Source organism: Microtus oregoni, unplaced genomic scaffold (genome assembly GCF_018167655.1).
Source record: "Microtus oregoni isolate MIOR12 unplaced genomic scaffold, Mior012 000012F_ref0000307, whole genome shotgun sequence".
NCBI classification, from domain to species: Eukaryota; Metazoa; Chordata; class Mammalia; order Rodentia; family Cricetidae; genus Microtus; species Microtus oregoni.
Genome location: NW_024543071.1, coordinates 16,648,585 through 16,672,560, shown reverse-complemented (window position 1 = coordinate 16,672,560; position 23,976 = coordinate 16,648,585). Strand labels below are relative to the sequence as shown.

The following is a 23,976-nucleotide window of genomic DNA, read 5'->3' as shown; positions in this document are numbered from 1 at the left end:
ATTCCAACCTGACGTTAGAGTCTCCCAAAGGTGCCATGTGCTTTCGGAAGGCATGAGGATAGGGGGTGGGATTGGATACAGCCGCTGTGCCCTCACAGTGAGCCTAGTGGGAAGGGGCAGGCCACTGATTTCTGAAAACTTGATTATGGCACCAGAATATTATCTGGTAAGCATCTTGGAGCTGGTGAGCAAGGCAGAGTCATTGTTCCAGCGGGGTCTACAGAGGCGCCAGTTGGGGACGGGGGCGGGCCTGCAGGCACCGCTCCGCTTTGCTCTCTGTTGGTGGTAGCCATTTCCCTTCCCACGCGCCTCTGGAAATGCCAAGACCGGATGGAGTTATGAGTGATCGGAGCTATCGTGGCTTCCCCAACCTTGCCGGGTCTTCCTGGCCTGGAAGCCAACCCCCACTGCTGGATTGGGTCCTCTCTCCCAGAAAGACCGCCGAAGCGCCCCCGTGGCAGGGTGGGGGCTGGGTGGAGGACCAGCGGGGGATGGGTGAGAAGCCAAAAGGCAGAAAAAGAAGGGAGGAGGGGGGAGGAGTTGGAGGCAGAGGGAACAGCAGATTGTGCAGAGCCAATGAGAGCAGCAGGACGAGGTGGTACCAAATTCCCATCGGCCAATGATAAGCCGGAGTTTACGAAAGCCTCATTAGCATCTCCCCCCTCCGCCTGACTGGGGATGGGACAATGCGGTGTTGGTGTCTGCAGTATTCCGAGTCCTGGACACTGGTGGCTGCAAGCTGCAATTTTGGCGTGCTCTCATTTCCTATCCTTATCTCCGCCCGTGGCTGCCTTGGCCAGCCAGCTTTTCAGTTTGTGCCTGGTCATTGATCAATAAAACGAACCTAAGGAAATACAGGACACGATTACCCCACTGCCAACTCTGGCCCAGGGCTGGTACAGGGAGCTCAGGGTTTCTGCACCAGTGGGCTGCAGAAACTTTGTGATAGCACCCTCAGTCCCTGAGGTCTGAAGCTCGCTGCACATCCTCATCCCTGGGAGCGTGACCCCCGCGCCCGACGCCAAGATGCCGGCCCACATATTGCAAGAGGTGAGCTCTCCCCAGATGGCCCCTCCCTCTCAGGTTGGCGGGTGCGCATTGGACTTATAGGTGGGTGGCTGGTTGGGGGTTGGAGAGAGTTCAGAGCAGCTGGGAGCATTTAGCCATAATTTCTGAATTTCTATGCCTTGAATGGTTACATCTCTACCGTATGATAGCCAGGTTTTTACTTAGGGCATTTGATTCCCCAACTGTGTTTCTTGGTCTTTAAAGTGAAACTTGACCCTTTTTCCGATACTTGCAGGGTCTCCTTTGTGAGTTGCTAAGGGTGCTGCTAATAAAACATCTGTCCTGCCCCTTCAGCATAAAGGTTATTCCCGCCGGTCTGTGCAGTGCAGGAAACTTTCCCTTGTTCCATTGCGTGGTACACTTCACCATCATGCAGCCTTGGCACTGGGGTAGGGCGGCTGTTGCATCCTTCCCGCAGTTACGGTAGAGGAAAGTACCTCCTGCTGCCCCCACGCGTCTGCAGTCCTAATTCTCTACCCCCTCTCCTGGCAGATCTCTGGCTCTTACTCAGCCACCACCACAATCACAGCGCCTCCCTCTGGAGGACAGCAGAACGGAGGAGAGAAGTTTGAAAAGAACCCTCACCACTGGGGAGCAGACGTTCGCCCTGAATTAAAAGACGACTTATATGACCCTAGCTACCAGGATGAGGAGGGGCCCCCGCCCAAGCTGCAGTACGTCTGGAGAAACATCATCCTCATGGCCCTGCTGCACTTGGGGGCCCTGTATGGGATCACACTGATTCCCTCCTGCAAGGTCTACACCTGCCTCTTCGGTGAGCAGCTCCCCTTGTCTTGAGCCGGTTCCTCAGAGTTCTACTTGCTTTTTAACGGGGTGGCCTCTGATCCAAGGCAGCAGCCCTTTCTTTTTGGTTTCCGATGGACCAGCTGGGCTGGGAAATGCCTAGTGGGATTCGGATTGGGGCACTTGAATTTTAAGAGTCTCTTAACATTTTGATGCTGAGGCCACTGATCAGGCTTTTCCGTATGAGTCACCTGGTGGCACCTGTCCCAGCCCTGCCCGCCACAAAAGAAGCAGGCCCTGTCTAGGGGACTTTGGAACCAAGAACCAGACCACGGGCCTCATGGGAGGCAGCATGTTGAGCCCAGCAAGGGGACAGAGCCACGGGATGCTATTAGGGAGGAGAGATCAGATGGGGTTTATAAACGACGGCTTGGACCTCTCTGGCCAGCCAGAGCAGGCTGGTTGACCTGGAGGAAGGTGAAGCAGGCTTCTGTGTATTCGAGTGCTAGGGTTTGGCACAAGCCAGTCATCAAACATTCTTAGATCCAAATAAGGTCGCTAAAGTGTTTCACCTTCTGCTCTGTCTGCTGCTGTTGCTTATCTTCTCCTAGCGCTAGGGATCCTTCCCCTTCAAACCCTATACCACACCGAACCCATGCCTCATGGCAGGGAATAGAGCCTTGAGCAGCCCCAGCCTTCAGATGGTTGTGATGTGTGAGTGTCCTGCTACCTGTCTAGCTCAGCTCCATGAGGATCGGCGGGTGGATAGCAGTGCTGCCCCCTGGAGGCGCACGTGTGCTCTGCAGGAGGCTTCACTTCTGAACCTTGAACCGGGAAGGTTCTGTAGATCAGAGCCTCTTGCTGCTCCCTATGGGCCCACGAGCAAGGGGTTCTTCAGCACAGTGGGAGGTTTTCGGGAGCAGTTGTGAGTATAGATACTAATGGAAGCTCCCTTGGAGGACCGTGTATATATAGAAGAGCTGGTTGTCCGTAATGTTAGCTGCCTCTGTCTCTACCGGTCAAGGTCTTATAAGTGTTGAGACTTTTCCAGGTATCAGATAGTCCACTCATTTTTTTTTTTAATTTATTGTACACACAGTGTGCTGCTGGCATGTATGCCTACAGACAGAAGAGGGCACCAGATATCATTACAGATGGTTGTGAGCCACCATGTGGTTGCTGGGCGTTGAACTCAGGACCTGTGGAAGGGCAGCCGGTGCTCTTAGCCTCTGAGCCATCTCTCCAGCTCTCCACTCGTAATCTTGACACATCTTTGTCGAGAGTGGGACTGGAATACTTGTTTAGAGAGCTGTGTGCCCTGCTGGCCTTGCTCGTGTCTTGGCTGTTTTAAGAGTCTTCTGTACCTCCGTGGACTCTGAATAGAAGTCTTTGACAACACCGTGAGAGATAGCCTAATGGGCCAAGCTCCCACAGTTTATTTCTGAACTTAAACCTATGAGATGTTTCATACCCACTATTGGGGGACAGTTTTCTGTGGGAGACAGGGACAGGATCTTAGTCTCCTGTGTGCTAGACCGAGAGGCGAATTGAAGAGGCTTAAGACTATCTGGGCTCAGCAAGGGCGGTGGTGGCGCACGCCTTTAATCCCAGCACTTCAGAGGCAGAGACAGGCGGATCTCTGTGAGTTCGAGGCCAGTCTGGTCTACAGATCAGGACAGGCTCTAACTACAGAGAAACCCTGTCTCCAAAAGCAAACAAACAGAAAGACTATCTGGGTTCTTGTGCGTGGGATCCACGTGTCCTATGGTGCACCCTCCACCACCCCACCCCTCACCCCCATTACATTATCTGTGCTTTTGGATCCAATTTGCCTGGGTCGTCTGTGGCATGAAATGAATGCAGGTGTTTCCTTGGTGCGCTCCCAGCTTCTGCTTTGTCCAAAGCCTCCTGGGATGCCTTAGGGTTACCTTAGGATCTTTCCAAACATAGGTATGGCCAGAACTTGCCATAGGTTGCTGTCCCGTTGCACCTTTTGGGTCCTGTGGGAGGGACAGGAACGGGGGAAGAGAAGAGAGGGTTCTTAGGAAACTTATCTGTCTGCAGAAGGGCACAGAGCCATTTGTGCAATGCGTGGTGTCTCCAGTGGCAACCAAGTTCTGTAGCCCCTGGTGGCCTTTTGTTTCCTGATGTTCCTTGGGAGGGAGTCAGTACTGGCCATATCTACTGAGGCCACAGCCCCTGCTTCCTAGTTCAACCAATGGAGGGGGCAGAAGGGTGAACTGCTCTCTTCCCCAGTTCTCCATCATGACTGGCACTTCCAGAACTTGCAGTGCCTCAAGGACAGTGAGGCAGTACTCATCTGCCAGCTTCGAGTGTTTTCCCATAGACAGGAGCATGGCCAAGGAGAGACTCGGTAACTGGGCACACAGATCTTGGGGTCTGGATGGGAGAACTGGAAACGCACCTTCAAACAGTAGACAGAATCTGTATCTTCACCAGAAATGCATGGTGCTAACAGCACCCACCTTGTTCAAGGTGTGGAGAATAGGAGGCTCTTATTATCCTTGCTGATGGCTGAGGCCTGACTGTGCCTTACACCGCTACGGCACTGAAGTGGTTTTGTCCCCTGGGAAAAGCCTCACGTGTAGACTTGGCTATTCAGTGTGTCGCCGCTTATTTTCTCTAACTAGTCATTGTCCGAGTTGCTCTGGCTACTGCTTCAAAAACTCCCCTGGGTATGGGTTCTAGGTTGAGAAATGCAGTTTCCTGACCAGAACATCTTAGAGGGCAGCTAGAGGTCAAAGGAGATAAACCCCGGGATGATGCCCTTATAGACTCGTGATTGATGATGGCATAAAGCAGTAGTAAAATCTCTGAGGTTTCACAGACCAAGGCTTCCCAGGGCTTCAGGGTAAACCCGACCTTTCCCCAAAGGCTGAACGAGAAACTGACTGGTACGAGCAAACTGTCTTTGGCACACTTCCCACATGGAACCGGCCTGTTGGTGATAACCCCAACTTTCTTGTCCTACAGCGTATTTGTACTATGTCATCAGTGCCTTGGGGATCACGGCCGGGGCCCATCGCCTGTGGAGCCACCGAACTTACAAGGCTCGGCTGCCCCTGAGGCTCTTCCTCATCATTGCCAACACCATGGCTTTCCAGGTGAGAAGTGGGTGCTGTTGCTGTGTCTCCACTCCCATGATGGGCAGTCAAGGATCTTAGGACAATCATCGCCTTTTCTAGTCTCGGGCAGACTCAGTGTTAAAGTCCAAATACCGTAGGGTCACTGGGAAGGGAAATAAAGGGTCCCCAGGTGCTGTTTTCCTCTCCAGGTCCCTGTGGTGTCACACAGTGTGGCTGTGGTGGGTCTACAGTATAAAGGATGGGGCACGAGCTGGATGCTGTCCCTGGTTTCCTGGACCATAGGTGAACAGCTCACTCACACACTAAGTGAACTATCTCAGACTACATCACAGTGGGACAGAGGTCATCTCTCGTAGACCTGGGGCACTCTTGTTTTAACATAGACTAAGTCCTCAATGCCGATTGGGGTAGCAGATACTGTTACTGCCCCTTTGTAGGTGAGGAGACCCCCAGAGATGGGCTCTGTCCACACTGCATTCCTGAGTGAGGCAATGGTAGGCAGTAAAACAGAGCAAGGATAGAGAAATGGTAGGGACCCTTGTGGCTCCTAAGCTTTAAGGACACAGGATATCCAGTGGTGGGCTTCATTTGCAACAAGAGGACACCGGGAAACCAAATTAGTACCCTCTGTCTCGTTAAGATTTGAGCTGCTCACCAGATATGCTTGATTGTCTCTGGCCCAGCAACTTTATAAGATTCTTGGGGGACAGAGGGAAGAAAGAGACACTGGTATACTTTCGAATCCAGATAAGTCCAGGGGTCTTTTAGAAGTGGGACTGTGCTCCTGCGTTAGTGCTGGCCTTAAATGGCATGCCTCGCCTGTTTCGACAGAGTAGCACCCCAGGACCCAAGGCCACTTGCCTCATACTCTGAGCCTGAAGACGCTTCACGTGCACCATGTCCCATAGTCTGTTTGAAAAGCTGCTGTGTGGATAATCAAGATGGCTCAGTGGTTAAGATGCTTTCTCTGCAGGCCTGATGACCTGGGCTTGATCCCTAGAGCCTGCTGTGTGGAAGGACAGAAGTGATTTCTGAAAGTTGTCCTCTGACCACACACTCATCTATATTCACACACACATAAGATGAACTTTATGTTTTTTTTTTTTTTTTTTTTTTTTTTTGAGACAGGGTTTCTCTGTGGTTTTGGAGCCTGTCCTGGAACTAGCTCTTGTAGACCAGGCTGGTCTCGAACTCACAGAGATCCACCTGCCTCTGCCTCCCGAGTGCTGGGATTAAAGGCGTGCGCCACCACCGCCCGGCAAGATGAACTTTAAAAAAGGGAATCCACCAGCTCGCTAATGAAACGTGAAGGTTGTGACAAGCCTGCTTCCTCCCTCCTTCCCTCCCTCCCTCCCTCCCTCCCTCCCTCCCTTCCATACAGTTTCAGCAAGAGGCCGTGCTGTACCTATGTTCTGGGACTTTTAAGTTGCTTTTCTGCATGTATTTTTCTTCCTTTTTGGTTTTTCAAGACAGGGGTTCTCTGTCTAACAGCCCTGGCTGTCCTGGAACTCTGTAGACCAGGCTGACCTTGCCTCTGCCTCCCAAGTGCTGGAATTAAAGGCGTGTGCCACCACGGCCAGCCTCTGTATGTCCTTAGTTCTAACACAAGTGGAACAGAGGAGAACCCCTCACTTTCTTCCCATGCATATTCTTGAGCCAAGAGTCCTGAGGGTTTTGTGTATTATACTGGAAGTTCTGGGCTCTTGCATTCCCCCAAAAGGGCTTCTCTTCTCAATACTGGGGTTCTCTTTCCTGTTCCCTCAGAATGACGTGTATGAATGGGCCCGAGATCACCGTGCCCACCACAAGTTCTCAGAAACACACGCTGACCCTCACAATTCCCGGCGTGGCTTTTTCTTCTCTCACGTGGGCTGGCTGCTCGTGCGCAAACACCCAGCCGTCAAAGAGAAGGGCGGAAAACTGGACATGTCTGACCTAAAAGCCGAGAAGCTGGTCATGTTCCAGAGGAGGTGAGTGAAAGAGGTGACCCTGGGAATGTGGGGTTTACTCTTGGCCTTTTTTCTTAAGAATTATAAAATTAAAGTTGTGACATGTTGGATCTAAATATTTAGATAATTTTAAAACTTATTTTTAATTTCCTATGGGCCACAGAGGTAAACTAATTTTATCTGATTGGAACCAGTTAACAAAACACTGTTTATTACCCTAAAACAAAGGACAGAGAACTGAGTGTAACTGAGACCTTCTCTTGACGGAGTTGGTAGCCTAGCAGGGGACAGAGGGATAAGCTGAGTAGCCTGATAGTTATCGTCATGCAGGCCAGGATATGTCTATACCGGACAGATACAAAGAGCAGGGAGACTGTTCTCTGATATTCGGGGAAGGGCTTAGGGGAAGTGGCGTGGAATCCACAGTTGCACAGAGACATCACAGGTGGTTCAGAGGCGGACTGTGTAGGCAGAGCGTCGTGAGTGAAAGCCTCAAGAATGTTCCAGGAATGTTCCTCTGCTTGAAGTACTAGGTGTGAGAGATAAGAAGAGCGGCCAAGGCATTGCTGGTGCCCTTCTTTTGGAGTCTTACGTGCAGATTGAAGAGTAGCAAAGTTCCCAGCAGAGTTACTAAAGGTCCTCTCGCAGCATGGGGCTGTTGCCTAGTTATGGAGGGGCAGTTAGATGGTAGGAAGAGACCTAAGCCAGGGGAGCAGAGGTCAAAGCTGAGGAAAGGAGTTTGCTGCGGGGCTGTGACAATGAAGACATGGCTACTGAAGGACCCGGGAGGGATACGTTCTCTTGGAGTATCTGGTCCAGAGATGCAGAGAGCTAGTGTTGCTCTAGGGTCAGAGGCCTGCAGTTGGTCTGGGACACTCCAGAGTGTTTCGGGGGGGGGGCCAGCAGAGCTCAGAATGCTGGTAGCAGGAATAGCGGCATGACACCACATGCTACACTTAACACACCTGAGACCCTGGTCGTGAGAGCGGACCACAGAGGCAGGTAACAACTGCTCAGGAAGCGGCTGTGATAACGAAGGTCCTTTATGGCGTCCACGCTGCCCCGTCTAAACAGTGAGATAACAGCGTTTGCTCTCACATTTTCTCCCACGTTTTTTTTGGTGTCTGTGTCTGTGTCTGATTCTGCTCTTTAGTTGTGGTGTCGGGGAGAAACAGACCTGCCCATCAGGAGTGGACAGTTGCCGGAAGTGTGAGCGTCCTCTCTCCACAGGCCCTCACGTGCAGTCTCATTGTAGGTATTACAAGCCCGGTCTCCTGCTGATGTGCTTCATCCTGCCCACACTGGTGCCCTGGTATTTCTGGGGTGAAACTTTCCTCAACAGCCTGTGTGTCAGCACCTTCCTGCGCTATGCCGTGGTGCTCAACGCCACCTGGCTGGTGAACAGTGCCGCCCACCTCTATGGCTATCGCCCCTACGACAAGAACATTAGCTCTCGGGAGAATATCCTGGTTTCCATGGGAGCTGTGGGTAAGTCCCCAGCGTGACCGTATCTGGTGGCTTGCTGCTGGAGATGCTTGGCCAGGAGCCAGAGGAGTCAGAATGATCCGATTTGTGTATATGTCCCACTATAACCCTGGGGGGTGATTTTACTGGGGGAGCCTTTTGAGAGGCTGTAACTTCTGTGGAAAGGTTAATCCCCTGCCCCAGGGGAGGCTGGAGGGTCTGCAGTCTCATTGGGGGCCGGAGATCATGAACAGAAAAGCAGGGTATTTCCACGAATGTAAGTCATGTTTTTATTTAGCCATGCCGCACTTTGATCTGTGTAGTATACTTTAACGTGGGGCATCTGTTAGTGATGTCCGTGGGGTGGCCATTAGCACATGTGCCTTCTCGCTCCCTACCAGCCTCTTCCCGCTTGTCCTTTGCTTTTCTCTTTTCTTCTATTCTGTGCTCGAGTTCCCCTCCCCACAACATTGCTTGGGGAATCCTATCAGATGACTTGATCATAGTTGATCCAGTCTATAAATCCAGTCCTGGGTGTCAGGATGGGTGAACGTGTGCCTCTGCTATCTGTGCCCACATCTTCCTGTCCTTTCCAAGAAGAGAGTTTGACAGAGGCCGCGAGTTAGTGTTCCATATGCTGACCCTTGGCTGCTTTTCTTTAGCCATAACAGACATTGGTCATTCAACGACACTGTTCAGATTGGTGCTCATCTTTGTATAGCGCTCATTAACTTCGGCTATGTTGGATATTACTAAAAGTATCTTTTCTATGTTGGCATGATGGTTCATCAGGTAAAGGCATGTCGCCAAGCCTGGCCAGCCTGAGTTTGATCCCTGGGACCCACAAAGTAGAAGAAGTACAAATTGTCCTCTGACTTCCACATACTCGCTATGGTGTGTGTGCGTGTGTATATACACACTCAAATATTAAAAATAAATTTAAAATATTTTCCTTTTTATAACTTACATACATCCCTCTTTTCAGGGGCCAACCTTTGCTCGTGTCTTTATTTTTTAATTTTTTAAGTCTATTTATTATGTATACAGTATTTTCGGTATTCTGTCTGCATGTATGCCTGCAGGCCAGAAGAGGGCACTAGATCTCATTACAGATGGTTGTGAGCCACCATGTGGTTGCTGGGAACTGAACTCAGGACCTTCGAAGGGCAGGCGGTGCTCTTAACCACTGAGCCATCTCTCCAGCCCTTGCTCGTGTCTTTAATTCATGTTTGAAATATATTATCTACACTCTATAGTGCTAAGATCCTCTTAGAAACAGAGTAATTTGGATAAGATATATAGATCCCATAATATAAATGGAACCGTGATGCCTTTGAGGGTGTCTGTTTCCTCAGAGGAAAAGATACTGCATTTATCCATTCACGCATAGTCTGCTTCTCCAAGGTTTAAGCCACTGGGTAAGAGGTGTGCTAAGATCAGGAGGCAGCAGTCATCGAGCCCCCTAATGCTCCCCGTGCTTCTCTTCCAGGCGAGGGCTTCCACAACTACCACCACGCCTTCCCCTACGACTACTCTGCCAGTGAGTACCGCTGGCACGTCAACTTCACGACCTTCTTCATCGACTGCATGGCTCTCCTGGGCCTGGCTTACGACCGGAAGAAAGTATCTAAGGCCGCTGTCTTGGCCAGGATGAAAAGAACTGGCGATGGGAGCTGCAAGAGTGGCTGAGCTTGGAATCTTCCGGTTTCTGTTCCAAAAGCCAGCTTGGCAGAGGCTTCATGTTCTCTTAATTAACTACTGAGTATTGCTCCCCAGACGCTAAAGTGATGACCTTAACCCATTCTGGTACAGTATTGTAAAATGGACACGTATTGGAAGTCAACGGCTCTTCCCTTTCGATGCTAAGCTTCTCTTTTCTTTTCCCGTTGTCTTTTTCTTTGCTTTGTCCCCGTTGACCTCATTTCTCATTGCCTCCCAAGCCAGCAGCTGCTCTGCTATGGGTCAGTGTTCACCTTGCAATGCATACTGACTTTCCAAGGGTCTAAAAGTACAGGTTTGTGCCTCCACCTCACCTCTTAAGCTGTGTTCTGAGTTAGAGATGCAAGAAAATCTTCAGAGGTTTCTCCTGTTATTTTTAGCCCAGGCTTTGCCAGAGGAAATGGAAGGTAAATCTTAAGGGGCCAAATTCAACATGCAGGCTGTGGTTCATCAGAGGTGTGGGAGAGGGGGATCTTTGGTGATCCAGCTCAGCTCTTGCCTAGCGGAGGCACGGGAGCCTTTTCACACAGCATGCCTCCTCTCCTAATTCTGAGTAGGTGACATCCATGGAACTTGGTGACACTAGAATACAGTAACACATGTCAGTATCTCCGTGTAGTTTAGGTTGATGATTTAAAAAAAAAAAAAAAAGGTAAACAACTATTTGTAGGGAAACTGGTCTCTACTGAAAAAGGATTTTCTTTTCTTTTAATGACCAGGCTCAGGCCAGGTGTGGTGGGTGGCACATGCCTTAAATCACAGCACTTGAGAGGCAGAGGTAGGTGGCTCTCTAGATAGTGAGACCTTGTCTAAAATAAGTAAATGAATAAAGCGATTAAAAGGACAAGCAGAGCCAGAAGTCTTCGGGTGAGGCGTGTTGGAAACTGATGAGGGCAGTCACTCATAGTTTTGAGCGTTCTGTGAGTTGCGCACCCCACTTTTAATTCCTGCTCTCCGTTGGTTGCTCCCATAAATTAAGGTGGCTGTGGCATTTTCATGCATCCAATAGTGGAAGCATTTATAGAGTTGGACTTAAGGTCTATCCTGGAACCTGCAAATAATCATTTGGAGTGCTTCCCTCTGAAAAGAGTTGCTGAACACGTTGCCTGTTCCTCCCATGTTGGGCAGCCGCTGGAGAAGCTGGGAGACACCACAGGCAGCTCCTAATAACTTTCCAAAGGAAAACCTTCCGGGCACACATTGCCAGGGGACTTCAAAGTTTTGGGGTGCTCTAGTGAGACAGGTTAGATATTCCCTCTTCGATCTTTGTCATAAGGCTTCTCCTACAGTATTGACTCTGACCATCCAGTCTACATGGAGGGCTCTGCCTGGGACACATGGCCCTGTCTCTGAGCTCTACTACGTCTGCTTCTTTTTCCTACCCACTTTTGTGGTTTTGGTTGTGGGTGTGTTTTTCTTCTTCCCCTTTGACATTTAGTCTTGCTCTAGGCAGAGATGTCCTGTGTGTTTACAGGCAGTAGATGGGCAGTCCCAGCCGCTTCCTTGCGCAGGGATGTGACACTGCATCAGTAGTAAGTAGAGCTGGCTGTCCTTCCCTCTGGCTTGCAGATCCTCCACCTCTATCCCTCAGACTGCTGGCGCTCTGGAAATGGTAAAGAAAAATTTGGCAAACTTTCTAGAAACATCCTGACTCAGAGAGGCTCTTTGTCTCATGAGTCATTCCCAAACAAATGCCACCCGTGTGCCAGTGCATCAGGGACAGGGCGGGCGAGACACAGTTCCTACTCTAGCCTCAATGTGGGGCAGGGTAGAGTGTGCTCAGTGCTCCCTGCATGTTCAGCAAGGCTCCTTGGGCTGATCAGCCCTCTCGCATGATGCTGTCGTGCTTGGAGGAGGACTTGTCAGCTAAATGGGAAGCACAAGAACCAAGGTCACGTTCTTAAGTGCCTCATTTGGAATCCCTTATCCGTGGAGCCATGGTCTGCAAAGCTTTAGCTAAGATAAAACATCTGAGATGCCGTGGACGTTTCAGCAAACTGTCCCTGTAGCTCAGTCAACAAGGCAGAAGTGTGGGTCTGCTCTATTAGATTGGCTATGTCGTGTACCGAATGCTATCTATCCCACTGAGCTCCAGTGTTGGGGAAACATCCTTCCTGTGTGAGTGGAGTAGAGAGGCTTCAGGACCTCTGTGTGCCCACATGAAAGCAGCCTTATCCTTTAGCTGTTCATTAAAATAGAGCTCTTGGAAGATGACAGTGCATTTGCTGACCTGTGGCCCTATTCCTTGGAAATGCCTTTTGGGTGACATTAGCTTCACTGGTTAGCAGGTGCCCATTTAACCTTCTCCTCGGCTTGCCCCATGGAGCTGAACCATGCTGTGGCTGGGGACTCCATTATGTTTGGGTCGGTGGAGAAGGGTGTACCAGCTCACTAAGGAATACTACTTTCAAGATTTTAAAGCTCAGATCAAGTGACACATTACTAAGGAACTAAGATCTGATGGAGGGACTTTCTAACAGTCCTCACCTTGTGGACATGCTAAAATCTGACTTGGGTGCCTTACCTCTTCTCTAATCTGTTGCTGTGAGCCTGTAAAATGTGGCAAGTGTCAACTGACCTGGCTGGAGGACTCACTGTACATTAATTTGCAGTATTCCCTTTCGGGGCTTCGTTTTGGGAACTTTTCTTAGGGCTGTTTGGATGAAGTGCCCATAGCTGATGGATGGTGGAAGTAATTTGAACGCCTGTGAGTTGGAGGTTTTGCTCTTTGTTTTAAGATTAAACGCTGGTTGTAGCATTTAAAGAGAAAGCTCTTCTTCATGGTTTGCTAGTATCCTGAGCGTCGTCTTTAGTTGAAGTAGGTTAGTAGGATAAAGTTAAAAAAGCGGTGGCCATGTTACGCTGGTGGTGCAGGCCAGGGCCTCCTACCACTCTCAATGTTTTAACAGGTCCCTCTCCAACAGTAACGAGTTCACTCCTTGGATAAGAGTGTTAATGAGGGAAGCGCCCTCCCGACCTAATCAGCTCTTAACGATCCCAGCTGCCAACGCTGTTGCATTGGGGATGAAGTTTCCAACCCATGAACTATGGGACAAACTCAAACCATAGCACTGGGCCTGTCACTGAATGATGTGACTGAGTATCACGTCTGTGAAACTTGGATAACAATCCTGCCCTACCTCAGTGGGTAGGTTTGAGCATGGCTAGATGCTCTCTTTATAAAAACCCATGGGGATCCTCCGCAGAGTATTTTAAGTCCTGCACATTTTTATAGTAACTGCGTCCACCATGGACTTGACACGTGCCTATGCCCCAGATGACATTGTTACTCTCCGTTCTCTCCTGAGAGTGAGTGGATACGTTAGGTGATGTATGCTCACTGCTATGAAAACCTGCAGGACGCCATTTCCTTCCTTGGGTGGGAGTTTCCCTTTATCACGTGCAACAGTAGTTCTTTGTGATCTAATAATTCTCATTAATACCAACTCTGAACGTATTTCTGCTCATCTGAGGTTGTGTTTGTTCATAATAAAATGAAATGGATCTGACTGCAATGCGGCTCATGGTGTTGTGACTGGGACACAGTCTCCCGGGACCTAGTTCGCCACCCCACCCATGTCCCTCGCCTTTGAGAGAAGAAGCCACGAGGTTTGAGGCAGACCCCAGTAACCTGCTCTGCCTTTCTAAGGTGTAATTCGAGGTTCAGTTCCGGCAACAGGAAACCAGTAGTCAGTTGGCGTTAAATCAAAAACATCACCTGCTGACTCCTTGGCTTGAAGAAGTGCCAGGTTCCCGTGTCTCTCGTGGTCAAATAGTTCTAACCAACAGTGCCTGAAGAGCAGATCTTCCTCCAGCTCATTCTTACCTCAAGATCGTGCTGTCTTGGGTTGCTTCTGGGCCTGCTGGTTCACTCTAGTAGCCCGAAGAACCCAGCCATCCCAGGGAGGGTTTTCGTAATGGGCTCTGCTTTCCCATGTTTTCCTTTAGCCTTTTCTACTTTCTCTAAGGCTACTTATGTACCAAAAAAAAAAAAGAAAGAAAGAAAAAGAAAAAAAAAAGGAACACACAAATTGTAGAATCCCTGCTTACTCACAGGAACTTCCCAGCCAACATCTGGACTTCTGAGAGTACGCAGAGCCAATACCAGCGCAGTTCACCTTAGCTGGTCTACTTTTGCCTTAGTCTAAAGGACTCTTAGAAGGCTGTGGTGCAGGCCTGTCATCGGGCTGTTTGGAGGGTGAGGGAAGAGGACTTCAAAGTTCAAGGCCTGCCAGGCAACCCAGTGAGACTGCCTCAAAATTTAAAGAAGTAAAGGGGAGGGCTGGGTGGTGGGGTGGCTTAGTAGTGTGTCTGTCATAAAGGAGCCCCTAAATCAACAGAGGTTCAATCCCTGGAACACAATAAGACTCAGTCATTCTGAACACCCAGAAACAGACTGTATGTTGAATCTTTGCCAGTCCTTAAGAGCCAGGTCAGCTATTACTTCCCTTTCCTTGTTCAAGAAGACAATAATAAATACTGTTTTTTGTGTGTTTTGTATGAGAGGCTAAAAGTAGGTTAAGATCCTAGCAAGATTAAACCATAAGGCAGGGCAATAATTTGTTAAATATGGTAGAAAAATACAAGCAATGAACGTTTTTAAGTATATGAACCAGGTTTCATCAACACCGAGACTCTTGTCTTTCACAAGGTAGTATCAGGAGATTGAAAAGGCAGATTGTGCTCAGAGCCTAATGCTTAGTATGAAACGAGTGCCTTCTGCTGTCAGCAGGACTGAGCCGGATCCAATACTCTAGACCCAGAGCAAAGGAACCCTTACACGTCAACACTAAGACAATGAAGATACAATAATAAATATATAATAATAATATCTGGTATTAAAATAAGGTATTTGGCTGGGCAGTGGTGACACACGCCTTTAATCCCAGCACTTAGGAAGCAGAGACAGGCAGATCTTGGTGAGTTTGAGGTCAGCCTGGTCTACAGTGAGATCCAGGACAGGTTCCAAAGCTACACAGAGAAACCCTCATAAAAACAAAACGAAAAGAAGACCCACACAGGGACGGTAAGTACATGAGGGTACTTGGCTCCGTAGCCCTCAGTTTACACTAAGTCACATAAAGAAACCCCTCATTTCATCTAACGTTGCAGTAATGGAAAATCAGAGTAAACACCAATTGCTGGTGAGGACGTGCACAGAAAGTCACATCCACGGACAGAAATCCGAAGCTACATCTCTGGAAGGTATCAGCTGTCTCCCAGAGTTAACAGCATACAGCTACCAGCTCACCGACCCACTTCTAGGTGCCCACCTGCAGCCTGGAAAGATGTGTCCACACAAAAACTTGTACGTGAGTGTTGATAACTATTACATAATGGTGCAAAAGCAGAAACAGTCCGAAATGACAGCAGCAGATGTCTGGACATAATGTGGTGTATTCATATAGTGCAGGATTCCTCAACCATAACTGAGTACGAGACTCAGCATTTTTCTGAGTTAGACACAAGACACTGTATGACTCTAAACGAAATGTCTGAAATAGGCAAATCTAGAGTCAGAAGACAGCGGGAGTTACCAGAGGCCAGAGAAGAACGGAAAGTAATGAGCCCTCTTCTGTGGTAAGTAATGAACATTTTCAAGTTTGATGGTTGCCCAGCTCAGCAAATATATGCTAGAAATAGCTAATCATAAATTTTAATTTTTTTATTTTTGTTTTTCTGAGATAGGGTGTAGCCCCAGTTGTCCTTGAACCCTCTCTGTAAACCAGGCTGGCCTCAAATTCAGAGATCCACCGGCCTCTGCATCCTGAGTGCCATGAACCAACATAGCCTTCCCTGGTTTACCATAGTCCTGGTTCACCATAGCCCTCACTGGTTTACCATAGCCCTCCCCGGTTTACCATAGCCCTCACTGGTTTACCATAGCCCTTCCGGGTTTACCATAGTCCTGGTTTACCATAGCCCTCCCTGGTTTACCATGGCTCTCTCTGGTTTACCATAGCCCTTCCGGGTTTACCATAGCCCTGGTTTACCATAACCCTCCCCGTTTACCATAGCCCTGGTTTACTAATCTTTAAATAAACTTTAAAAGTGATTTTATGGCTTTTATGGCTGATAGGAAACACTAAATGAGAGGAGTACTTGGTGCTCTGTTGTTTCGAGGCTGAGAGTCAAGTGAAAATGTACTAAGAAAGCACCGGGGAAGGTCATGACTTTGGTCGAAGGACACACTCTACTGTATTCTGTTTAATTCCACAGTGATGTGGTTTCTGATCTCAGACTTCAAAGACACAAAGACGAACCACGTGACAAAAAGCAGCTGCTATAATGTAGACTCTGAGATGACAATCTTGCCACATCAAATTACAGTGGTTGGGAAGAGCCAGATACCATCTTTACAAGCGAAAAGGGTTCACGCCCAACATAACCCAAATCCAGTGCCTTTTGAAGCCGGACAGTCAAGTTCTGAGTCGACACCATTTCTCTGGTCAGCACTAAGCTAAAGGCTGCATCTAACATCAGAAGCAGGTGATAGTGGGACCTTCCCTTGGGGCAGCTGGGTTCATTCAGAAGTCGTGAATGTAGTGGTGCTCCGGTCTGGCTCCACAAAACCAGGTACAGTCACCATCACCCTGCATAAACTTAACTTTGTTCTGAAAAAAAAAAAAAAGGACAAACCCAGTTTACTCTCCCCTGTGATGGACCTTAGCATTCCACCACACCTGAGTTTTAAGCCTGCCTCTCAGACCATATAAACAGTGCTGTCCCTTTGTCCCACAGCAAGCATCTCAAGGGGAGCTTCTTCTACTGCAAATGTCCCCCTGCACCTCAGCAGTGGTACTCAGTGGTAAATGTCACAGGAAGTGGGAGTTCTCTTCTGTGACCTGTACTTAATGTTCTATGCCACAAAGAAAGCACTGACATTTTGAGGAAATGCCATAAACCCCAATGATAAGCTCCCCAAGGGACTGAGATTCTATCTGTTGCTGGAGGCAGAAAGAGCCTCCTCTGATGACGGCCCCTCCCACACTATCCTGCCCAGCCTGCACTGCCCAGGCAACAGAGAGCTCACAAAAGAGCATTGTATGCGGTGCTGACTCACGGTGATTTTGGTGCTGGGGACATCCAAGAGTCCATTAGCATTGGCCATTTCCCACAAGGAACAATGAGTAGTCAGGGCCTGACCTTAGAAGACTCCTTGAACAAGGAGAGGCAATGAGAGAACATGGCAGTGAAAGGCTTGGCGGGCCCAGAACCACGCCTGCTTGCATTCTTATCACTTTTCATTAGAAGTCGAAGGGTGGGAAGAATAATTCTCCTCCAGCTGGAGAGATGGCTCAGAGGTTAAGAGCACTGGCTGCCCTTCCAGAGGTCCTGAGTTCAATTCCCAGCAATCACATGGTGGCTCACAACCATCTATGAGACCTGGTGCCCTCTTCTGGTGGGCAGGCATACATGCAGACAGAACATTGTATACATAATAAATAAATTAATTAAAAAAAAAGAATAATTCTCCTCTGAGTCTATTTGTGTTGGTTACACTTGTTAACTGAGGTATTTTCTCACTGTAGAAGCTAGGTGCTTTATTTATCTATTTATTTCTTAGGGCTGATGATGTAGGTTGAACTCTAGTCATGCATGCAGGATGCCCTGGATTGCATTCCCAACACTGAAAACCAAAACCAAAACAACCCTAACTAAACAAATGAATGACATTGTAAAGGCACCATACTGAAGGTCACAAATCCATGGCACACAGTATATTCGTAATACTGTTTAAGTACCATCATCATTACCATCATCTGTTTTTTTTTTTTTTTTCGAGATAGGGTTTCTCTGTGGTTTTGGAGCCTGTCCTGGAACTAGCTCTTGTAGACCAGGCTGGTCTCAAACTCACAGAGATCTGCCTGCCTCTGCCTCCCGAGTGCTGGGATTAAAGGCGTGTGCCACCACCGCCCGGCTCCATTTTTTTTTTGAGTATTCTTTTTAAAATATTTATTTATGTGCATTGGTGTTTCGCCTGCTTGTGTATCTGTATGAGAATGTCAGATCCCCTGGAATTGGAGTTACAATTATGATCTGTCATGTGGTTCCTGGGAATTGAACCCAGGTCCTCTGGAAGAACAGCCAGTACTCTTAACCCTCTTAACTGCTGAGCCGTCTCTCCAGGCTTTCTGAGACAAAGTTTTTCTCTGTAGTGCTGGCTGTTTTGGAACTTAGTCTGCAGACAAACCTATCCCCTGTCTCTGCCTCACTAGTTCTGGGATTAAAAGTGTTTACCATGGTGCTGGGCCTCATCATCTTCATCATCCTCACCCCCCAAGCTCTTTAAGATGACTCCTCACAGCTTTCCCACTATAGCAACAACCAATATGCTGTCTATAGATCAATTGCTCTTTATACTTATTCCAGAAAAATTGTCATACAGCGTGTGTTTGGCGTCATTACAGTTCTGTGTGTCTCTTTGTAACAGACTCCCAGACCTTAGCAGGCTCTCGGAATTGAACACACCAGCCGTCATGATGAAAGGACTACTCAGGCCACGGAACCCAGCAGGAATCCAGCACGGTCCAGTGGGTAGGCAGCAGCACCTGACCAAATGAAAACAAAGGTCATTCATCAAAGTCCATTGTTGTTGGAAAGTCTCTAAATGTACTGACCTTGCTTTTGGCTTCTGTAGCTCTCCTTCTGATTAGCAGTTCTTGCTGAGATATGACATCAATGAGAGTTTTTGTACTTACAAGTTCACCCTGAAAAAGGTTCCGGGCTACACTGGGAACCACCAGGTATAGTCACCAGCCAATTAACAATGACTTTCTACTGGCTTAAATCCATGTCCAAGTAAGTAGTCTTCTCCGGTAGATACCTGTTGTATAAAAGGCTTTAACTTGGGGTAAAATAAAGGTTGCTCTTCTTTCACCTGAAAAGAAGCCTCCGTGTCTCAATCCCGGCACCCGCCTGCCAGTCTCGGCTGTCCAGGCTGCGCCTGCAGTGTGGCAAGTGTAGGTCCCATTGAGATCTGGAAAGTGGGGATTCGTGAACGGGGTCTCTCCATCCGAAGCATATTGGGGAAGGTAATGTGTTTTTTTTTTCATCCCCAGAGCTACTCTGAGGGACACCCTCCAAAAGATTAGCAAGTATAAAGAGGCAAGAGGGTGACGTGAAAGCCTCAAAAAGTAACTGAAACTCTTAAGACAGCAAGGCACGGAAGTAACGAGGAAGACAGCCGAAGATTTTGTACAAACCATAGCTCAAGTTAGCCCTTGGTTTATTACAGGAGGGGGTTTAAATGTTCCAGACTAGGAACAAGTCAAGTCAAGTCAGATTAAAAGGAGTTTGTGTTTCTTCATCTCCTGAGTCGCTCTGAGGTATGCCCTCCGAAAGATTGGCCAGTAGCGAAGTATTAAAGAGGAGGCAGGAGGGTAAATTGAGGGCCTCAGAAAGATAGAGTGTGTACAGATGTATGTTATTATGTTGATTGTGTTGTCTTTTGTGTTCTGGACTGGATAAAGACATTTGATTCTGGGAACTGCTAAGAAAGATATTTTGACTTTAAAATATGGGCCTAAGGATTTGAAAGTAGGGCCCCTTCAATGGTAAGAGAGACCTTGGAATCACCGCAGCTGTGATTGCGGTTTCGGAGTTGCTCTTTCCCAGACTGTGCAGACAGCTGAGACTGTCCACCAGCTGGCTGAAAGAGTCAGCAATGCTTTGGACATTCAAAATGATCTTAATGGACATAGTCAATTGGGCATATTGACCTTGAACCAACAAGTGGCTCTGGTTCAGGAGCAAGTGGACTGTCTTTGGACTTTTCAACAGTTAATCATGTTATGTGTGTTACTCATGGCACTGTATTGCATGCACTGTTACGGAACTCAGCTGTCATATGAGAGGGATTTGGAATGCTGCTTTTGTTAATTTTACCACCCAGTTAGTGCATGCTAGATGGTTGCAGTGCTGGTCTGGCTCGTTGGCACCGTCAGTCCTGGGGACACTTGGTTTATGTGTCTGGGGAGCCACGGACTGGCAATACTTTGGGGGCAGGATGCCACCTAAGACAGGGAATATTAGAGGGCAGTGCCCCATGACAGGCAAGGTATTCCACCCAAAGTAACAAGACAGGCACCTTTTAAATAAAATGGAGGGGGGGAGGGGTTGAGATCTAGCTGCCCTCACTCCCCCTGACAGCAGAACTTCCTTGTGGTCTGTAATTGACAAGAATGTTTGTTATCTTTCCGGCTGGTGGTTTTTCCACAGAAGCAGTAGAGGTATAAAGGCTGTAGCTCGGGGCAAAAGAAAGGTTGCTGTTCTTCCACCTGAAAAGAAGCCTCTGTGTCTCAATACCCCGCCAGTCTCGGCTGTCCAGGCTGCGCCTGCAGGGTGACGGATACCACATGTCTTCACACTGTGGCATAAATCGTTTTTCAGTCCTCTTTATTATTAACATTCTATTGTATTTGTGGTGACCTCCCCCCCCCCATTTTGAGTACTTTGAATACTACACTTGGCACATTCATGTGCAAATATTTCAGCACTTTCTGTTGATTTGTGTACACAGGAATGGGATTTGTCCTGTGATAATTCTGTTCAACCGTTTGTGGGGTAAACAGTTTTCAACAGCGGCTGATGCGCTCTGCATTCCCAATGACAGAGTGTCACCCATGACTCTCCACCATAACATTTGTCCCCTTTTTTTTCCCCTTTGGGGTAGAGTGGAAGCTGCTAGTACTAGCAGGATTCCTTCAGCCAAGGCCTCCAGCCACGCCTCCAGCCTCACCTTTTCCAGACCAGGCAGTGCCTCCTCCCCCACCCGAACCATGTGACACCATAAACTGTAACTGTACTGGTGACCTCGCTCTATTAAACTCCAACACAGATTAAGCCGAGGGCCTGAGATAGCAGGAAGCAAGCCACGCTCGCTCTCTTTCGCCAGGACTGGCCCTCTGCCAGAGCCTGCCGACCACTCAGCAGACAGCAAGAAACAGGTTTACGGGCCCCTCCCGGGGTTACTCTCGGTCAGTACCCGCCCCCAAGCTCACCTGTGTCCACTCGGCCCACAACGCCGGGCCCCCACGCAGCCAATCAGTAGCCGTACCGGGCTCTGTCCCCGCCCGCTCCAACCACGAAGCTCCGCCCCTACAGCCTGCCCGGAGGAGCGCGTGAACTTTGCGGTCACAGGTGAAGCCGCTGAAGAGCTTTCTAGGGATTGCAGTTCCTTGGGCCCTGCGAGGCCAGCCCTGCTCTAGCTCAACCAGTGACCTTGAGAGTGGGCTCTGGTCACCAGCTATCTCCAAGGAAGGGAGGCCCTGGCAAAGTCGTCTACGCAGTGCAAAAACTTGGGGCGCCAGAGGCCCAAGCGCCAGGAGTTAACAAACAAATCTCAAGTTGGGTCGCGCTTCAGAGGAGAGCTCGCTGCAAAGCACAGCGTTAAAGTTTTGGGGAGCTTTCCGTGACACTCGACATGAAGGGGCGTGGAGTGGGCAGTGGTGGGAAAAATTCAGAGGAAGCAGTGAGAGTTTGCATTGAGTCTTTTTTTGTTTGTTTTTCGAGACAGGGTTTCTCTGTACTTGTTAGATTCTTTAGCCAGGAACTTTCTGAGTAGGCCAGGCTGGCCTCAAAGTCGCAGAAATCCAGCTGCCTCTGCCTCCCAGGTGCTGAGTAGGAATTTAAGTTTTGTTTTTGAATTCGAGTCTGGCTTTGTAGCCCAGGGTGCCCTCAAATGGATGATCCTGCTTCAACCTCCTGACTGCTGGTGTTCACAGGGCTGTGAGATCTGTTTGTTTGACCCAGTTGCTAGTAATCTCTTCCTACTGTGTGTTGGAGGGTTGACCTGCTGCTCTGTGCTTTTCCCCTAAATCAATACAAAACAAAACCCATGGAGTTCCCAGCTACTCTTGCTGAGGCAGGAGAATTTGTTGTTCCAAGCCAGCCTGAGCTACATAGTGAAGCCTTGTAGAAAAACCAGGGCCTGGGGAATGTAGCTCAGTGGTAGAGCACTTGCCTGTCATGCGTGAGGTCACACGTTTGATCCCCAGTGCAGCATAAAAGTACACACAAACAAAAACGCAAAAATTGCCATAATTAAAGTTACTGAAGAAAATAGTTTCTCGGGAGTGGATATTCCTGGGTGACAAGGGTGCCCATATTTGGCTTTATTACATGCTAATAGAGTGATCTTCCGAACAGAGCAACGTCCAGGCTCACAGGCACTGTCTGAGTTCCCATTCCTCCTCTTCCTCACCAGCACTAAGTGACGCGCATGCCTCCTTTCACAACATTCGTAGGTTTCTCCAGCTCTCATTTAGGAATCATAGGTCAAGCAAATTGTAGTACTCTCTGGTCCCTCATCATATTCCCTAACTCGTCCCTCTTCTCTGGGAAGTGTTTATTGAGAAATTAGCACCTATAAGAAATTCTGTAGGGGGCTGGAGAGATGGCTCAGTGGTTAAGAGCATTGCCTGCTCTTCCAAAGGTCCTGAGTTCAATTCCTGGCAACCACATGGTGGCTCACAACCATCTGTAATGAGGTCTGGTGCCCTCTTCTGGCCTGCAGGCATACATGTAGACAGAATATTGTATACATAATAAGTAAATAAATAAATATTTAAAAAAAAGAAAAAAAAAAGAAATTCTGTAAAGAAGTGGCGGTGGCGCGCGCCTTTAATCCCAGCACTCAGGAGGCAGGTGGATCTCTGTGAGTTCGAGGCCAGCCTGGTCTACAGAGCAAGTTCCAGAGAAAAGATACAGAGAAACCCTGTTTTGAAAAACAAACAAACAAACAAATAAATAAAGCAAGCAAGCAAGAAATTCTGTAATGAGCTAGAGAAAGCAAGGAAAGGTCAGGGTTCCTGCCGTAAAGGAAACTTAATGGTTTATTGATAGGTGAGAGGTGCATGCTTCCAACAAGTTCACGTGTGTGTGTGTGTGTGTGTGTGTGTGTGTGTGAGTGTGTGTGTGTGTTTTTTCCAGACAGAGTTTTTCTGTATAGCCCTAGCTGTCCTGAAACTCGCTCTGCGGACCAGGCTGGGCTCAAACTCACAGAGATCCTCCTGCCTCTGACTCTGCCTCCGCCTCCCGAGTGCTGGGTCTAAAGGCCTGTGCCACCACACCCAGTTCTCAATATACCCGTTAAAATAAAATTGTGAACAAAGCAAAGTGTGTGTGAAAGCAGAAGGAACGGCAGTCCCCCACCATTTGATGTGGGAGGGAGGGGATGGGAGGGGTTAGGGAGCTTTCTCAAAGCAAGAAGTTGGACATGCTTGCCCTCATACAGTTTCCTTTGCCTAGGAAAAAAGGGGTGTCTATCTCAGGAGACCCAGTGAATGCAAAGCTCCCGAAGTTTGAGCTTCCTTGCTCTGCCCTGGAGCGAGCGAAGACGGACTGTGGAGTCTGTCTTGGGACTCTAGAGCAGCATCGTTCTGAGCAGGGTTTAAGAGCTTGAACCCTAGCCGGGCGGTGGTGGCACACGCCTTTAATCCCAGCACTCGGGAGGCAGAGGCAGGCGGATCTCTGTGAGTTCGAGACCAGCCTGGTCTACAAGAGCTAGTTCCAGGACAGGCTCCAAAACCACAGAGAAACCCTGTCTCAAAAAACCAAAAAAAAAAAAAAAAAAAAGAGCTTGAACCCTGGCATCACACGGCTGTGATTAGTTTCTAGCTCTCCTGGTACCATGGGCAAATTATTTGATATCTCTGTATGTCAGTTTCCCCCTCCTCAAAATGGAATCATAGGTCATGGGGAGATTTTAGCGAAAGGTTTTTAAGTTAACTTGTAAGAATCGCTCGCTGTTCTTATTCGGTTTGCCCCCCTGCTGCTTGTAGACACCTGTCTGGGATTCCTGCCTTTTCCTTATTGAAGACTCTCCCAGCCTGATGGGAGAGTCTTCACACCTCCCTGCTGAAGCAGATGTTCCGGAGGCAGAGGCATAGGGAAGGGATTGGATACTAATATCTGGAGGTGGT

At 48.6% G+C, this 23,976-nt stretch overlaps 1 protein-coding gene across 1 annotated transcript; it reads left to right on the top strand.

Annotated features, from left to right (window-relative positions):
• The first annotated feature begins 669 nt into the window (after positions 1-669).
• On the top strand, positions 670-13,566 carry LOC121454234 (stearoyl-CoA desaturase 2). Its single transcript, XM_041661489.1, has 6 exons — positions 670-1,050; positions 1,561-1,843; positions 4,807-4,937; positions 6,684-6,889; positions 8,124-8,356; positions 9,822-13,566. Exons 1-6 carry the CDS (start codon positions 1,027-1,029, stop codon positions 10,019-10,021), a joined length of 1,077 nt encoding a protein of 358 aa, XP_041517423.1. The 5' UTR covers positions 670-1,026; the 3' UTR covers positions 10,022-13,566.
• Positions 13,567-23,976: the final 10,410 nt, after the last annotated feature.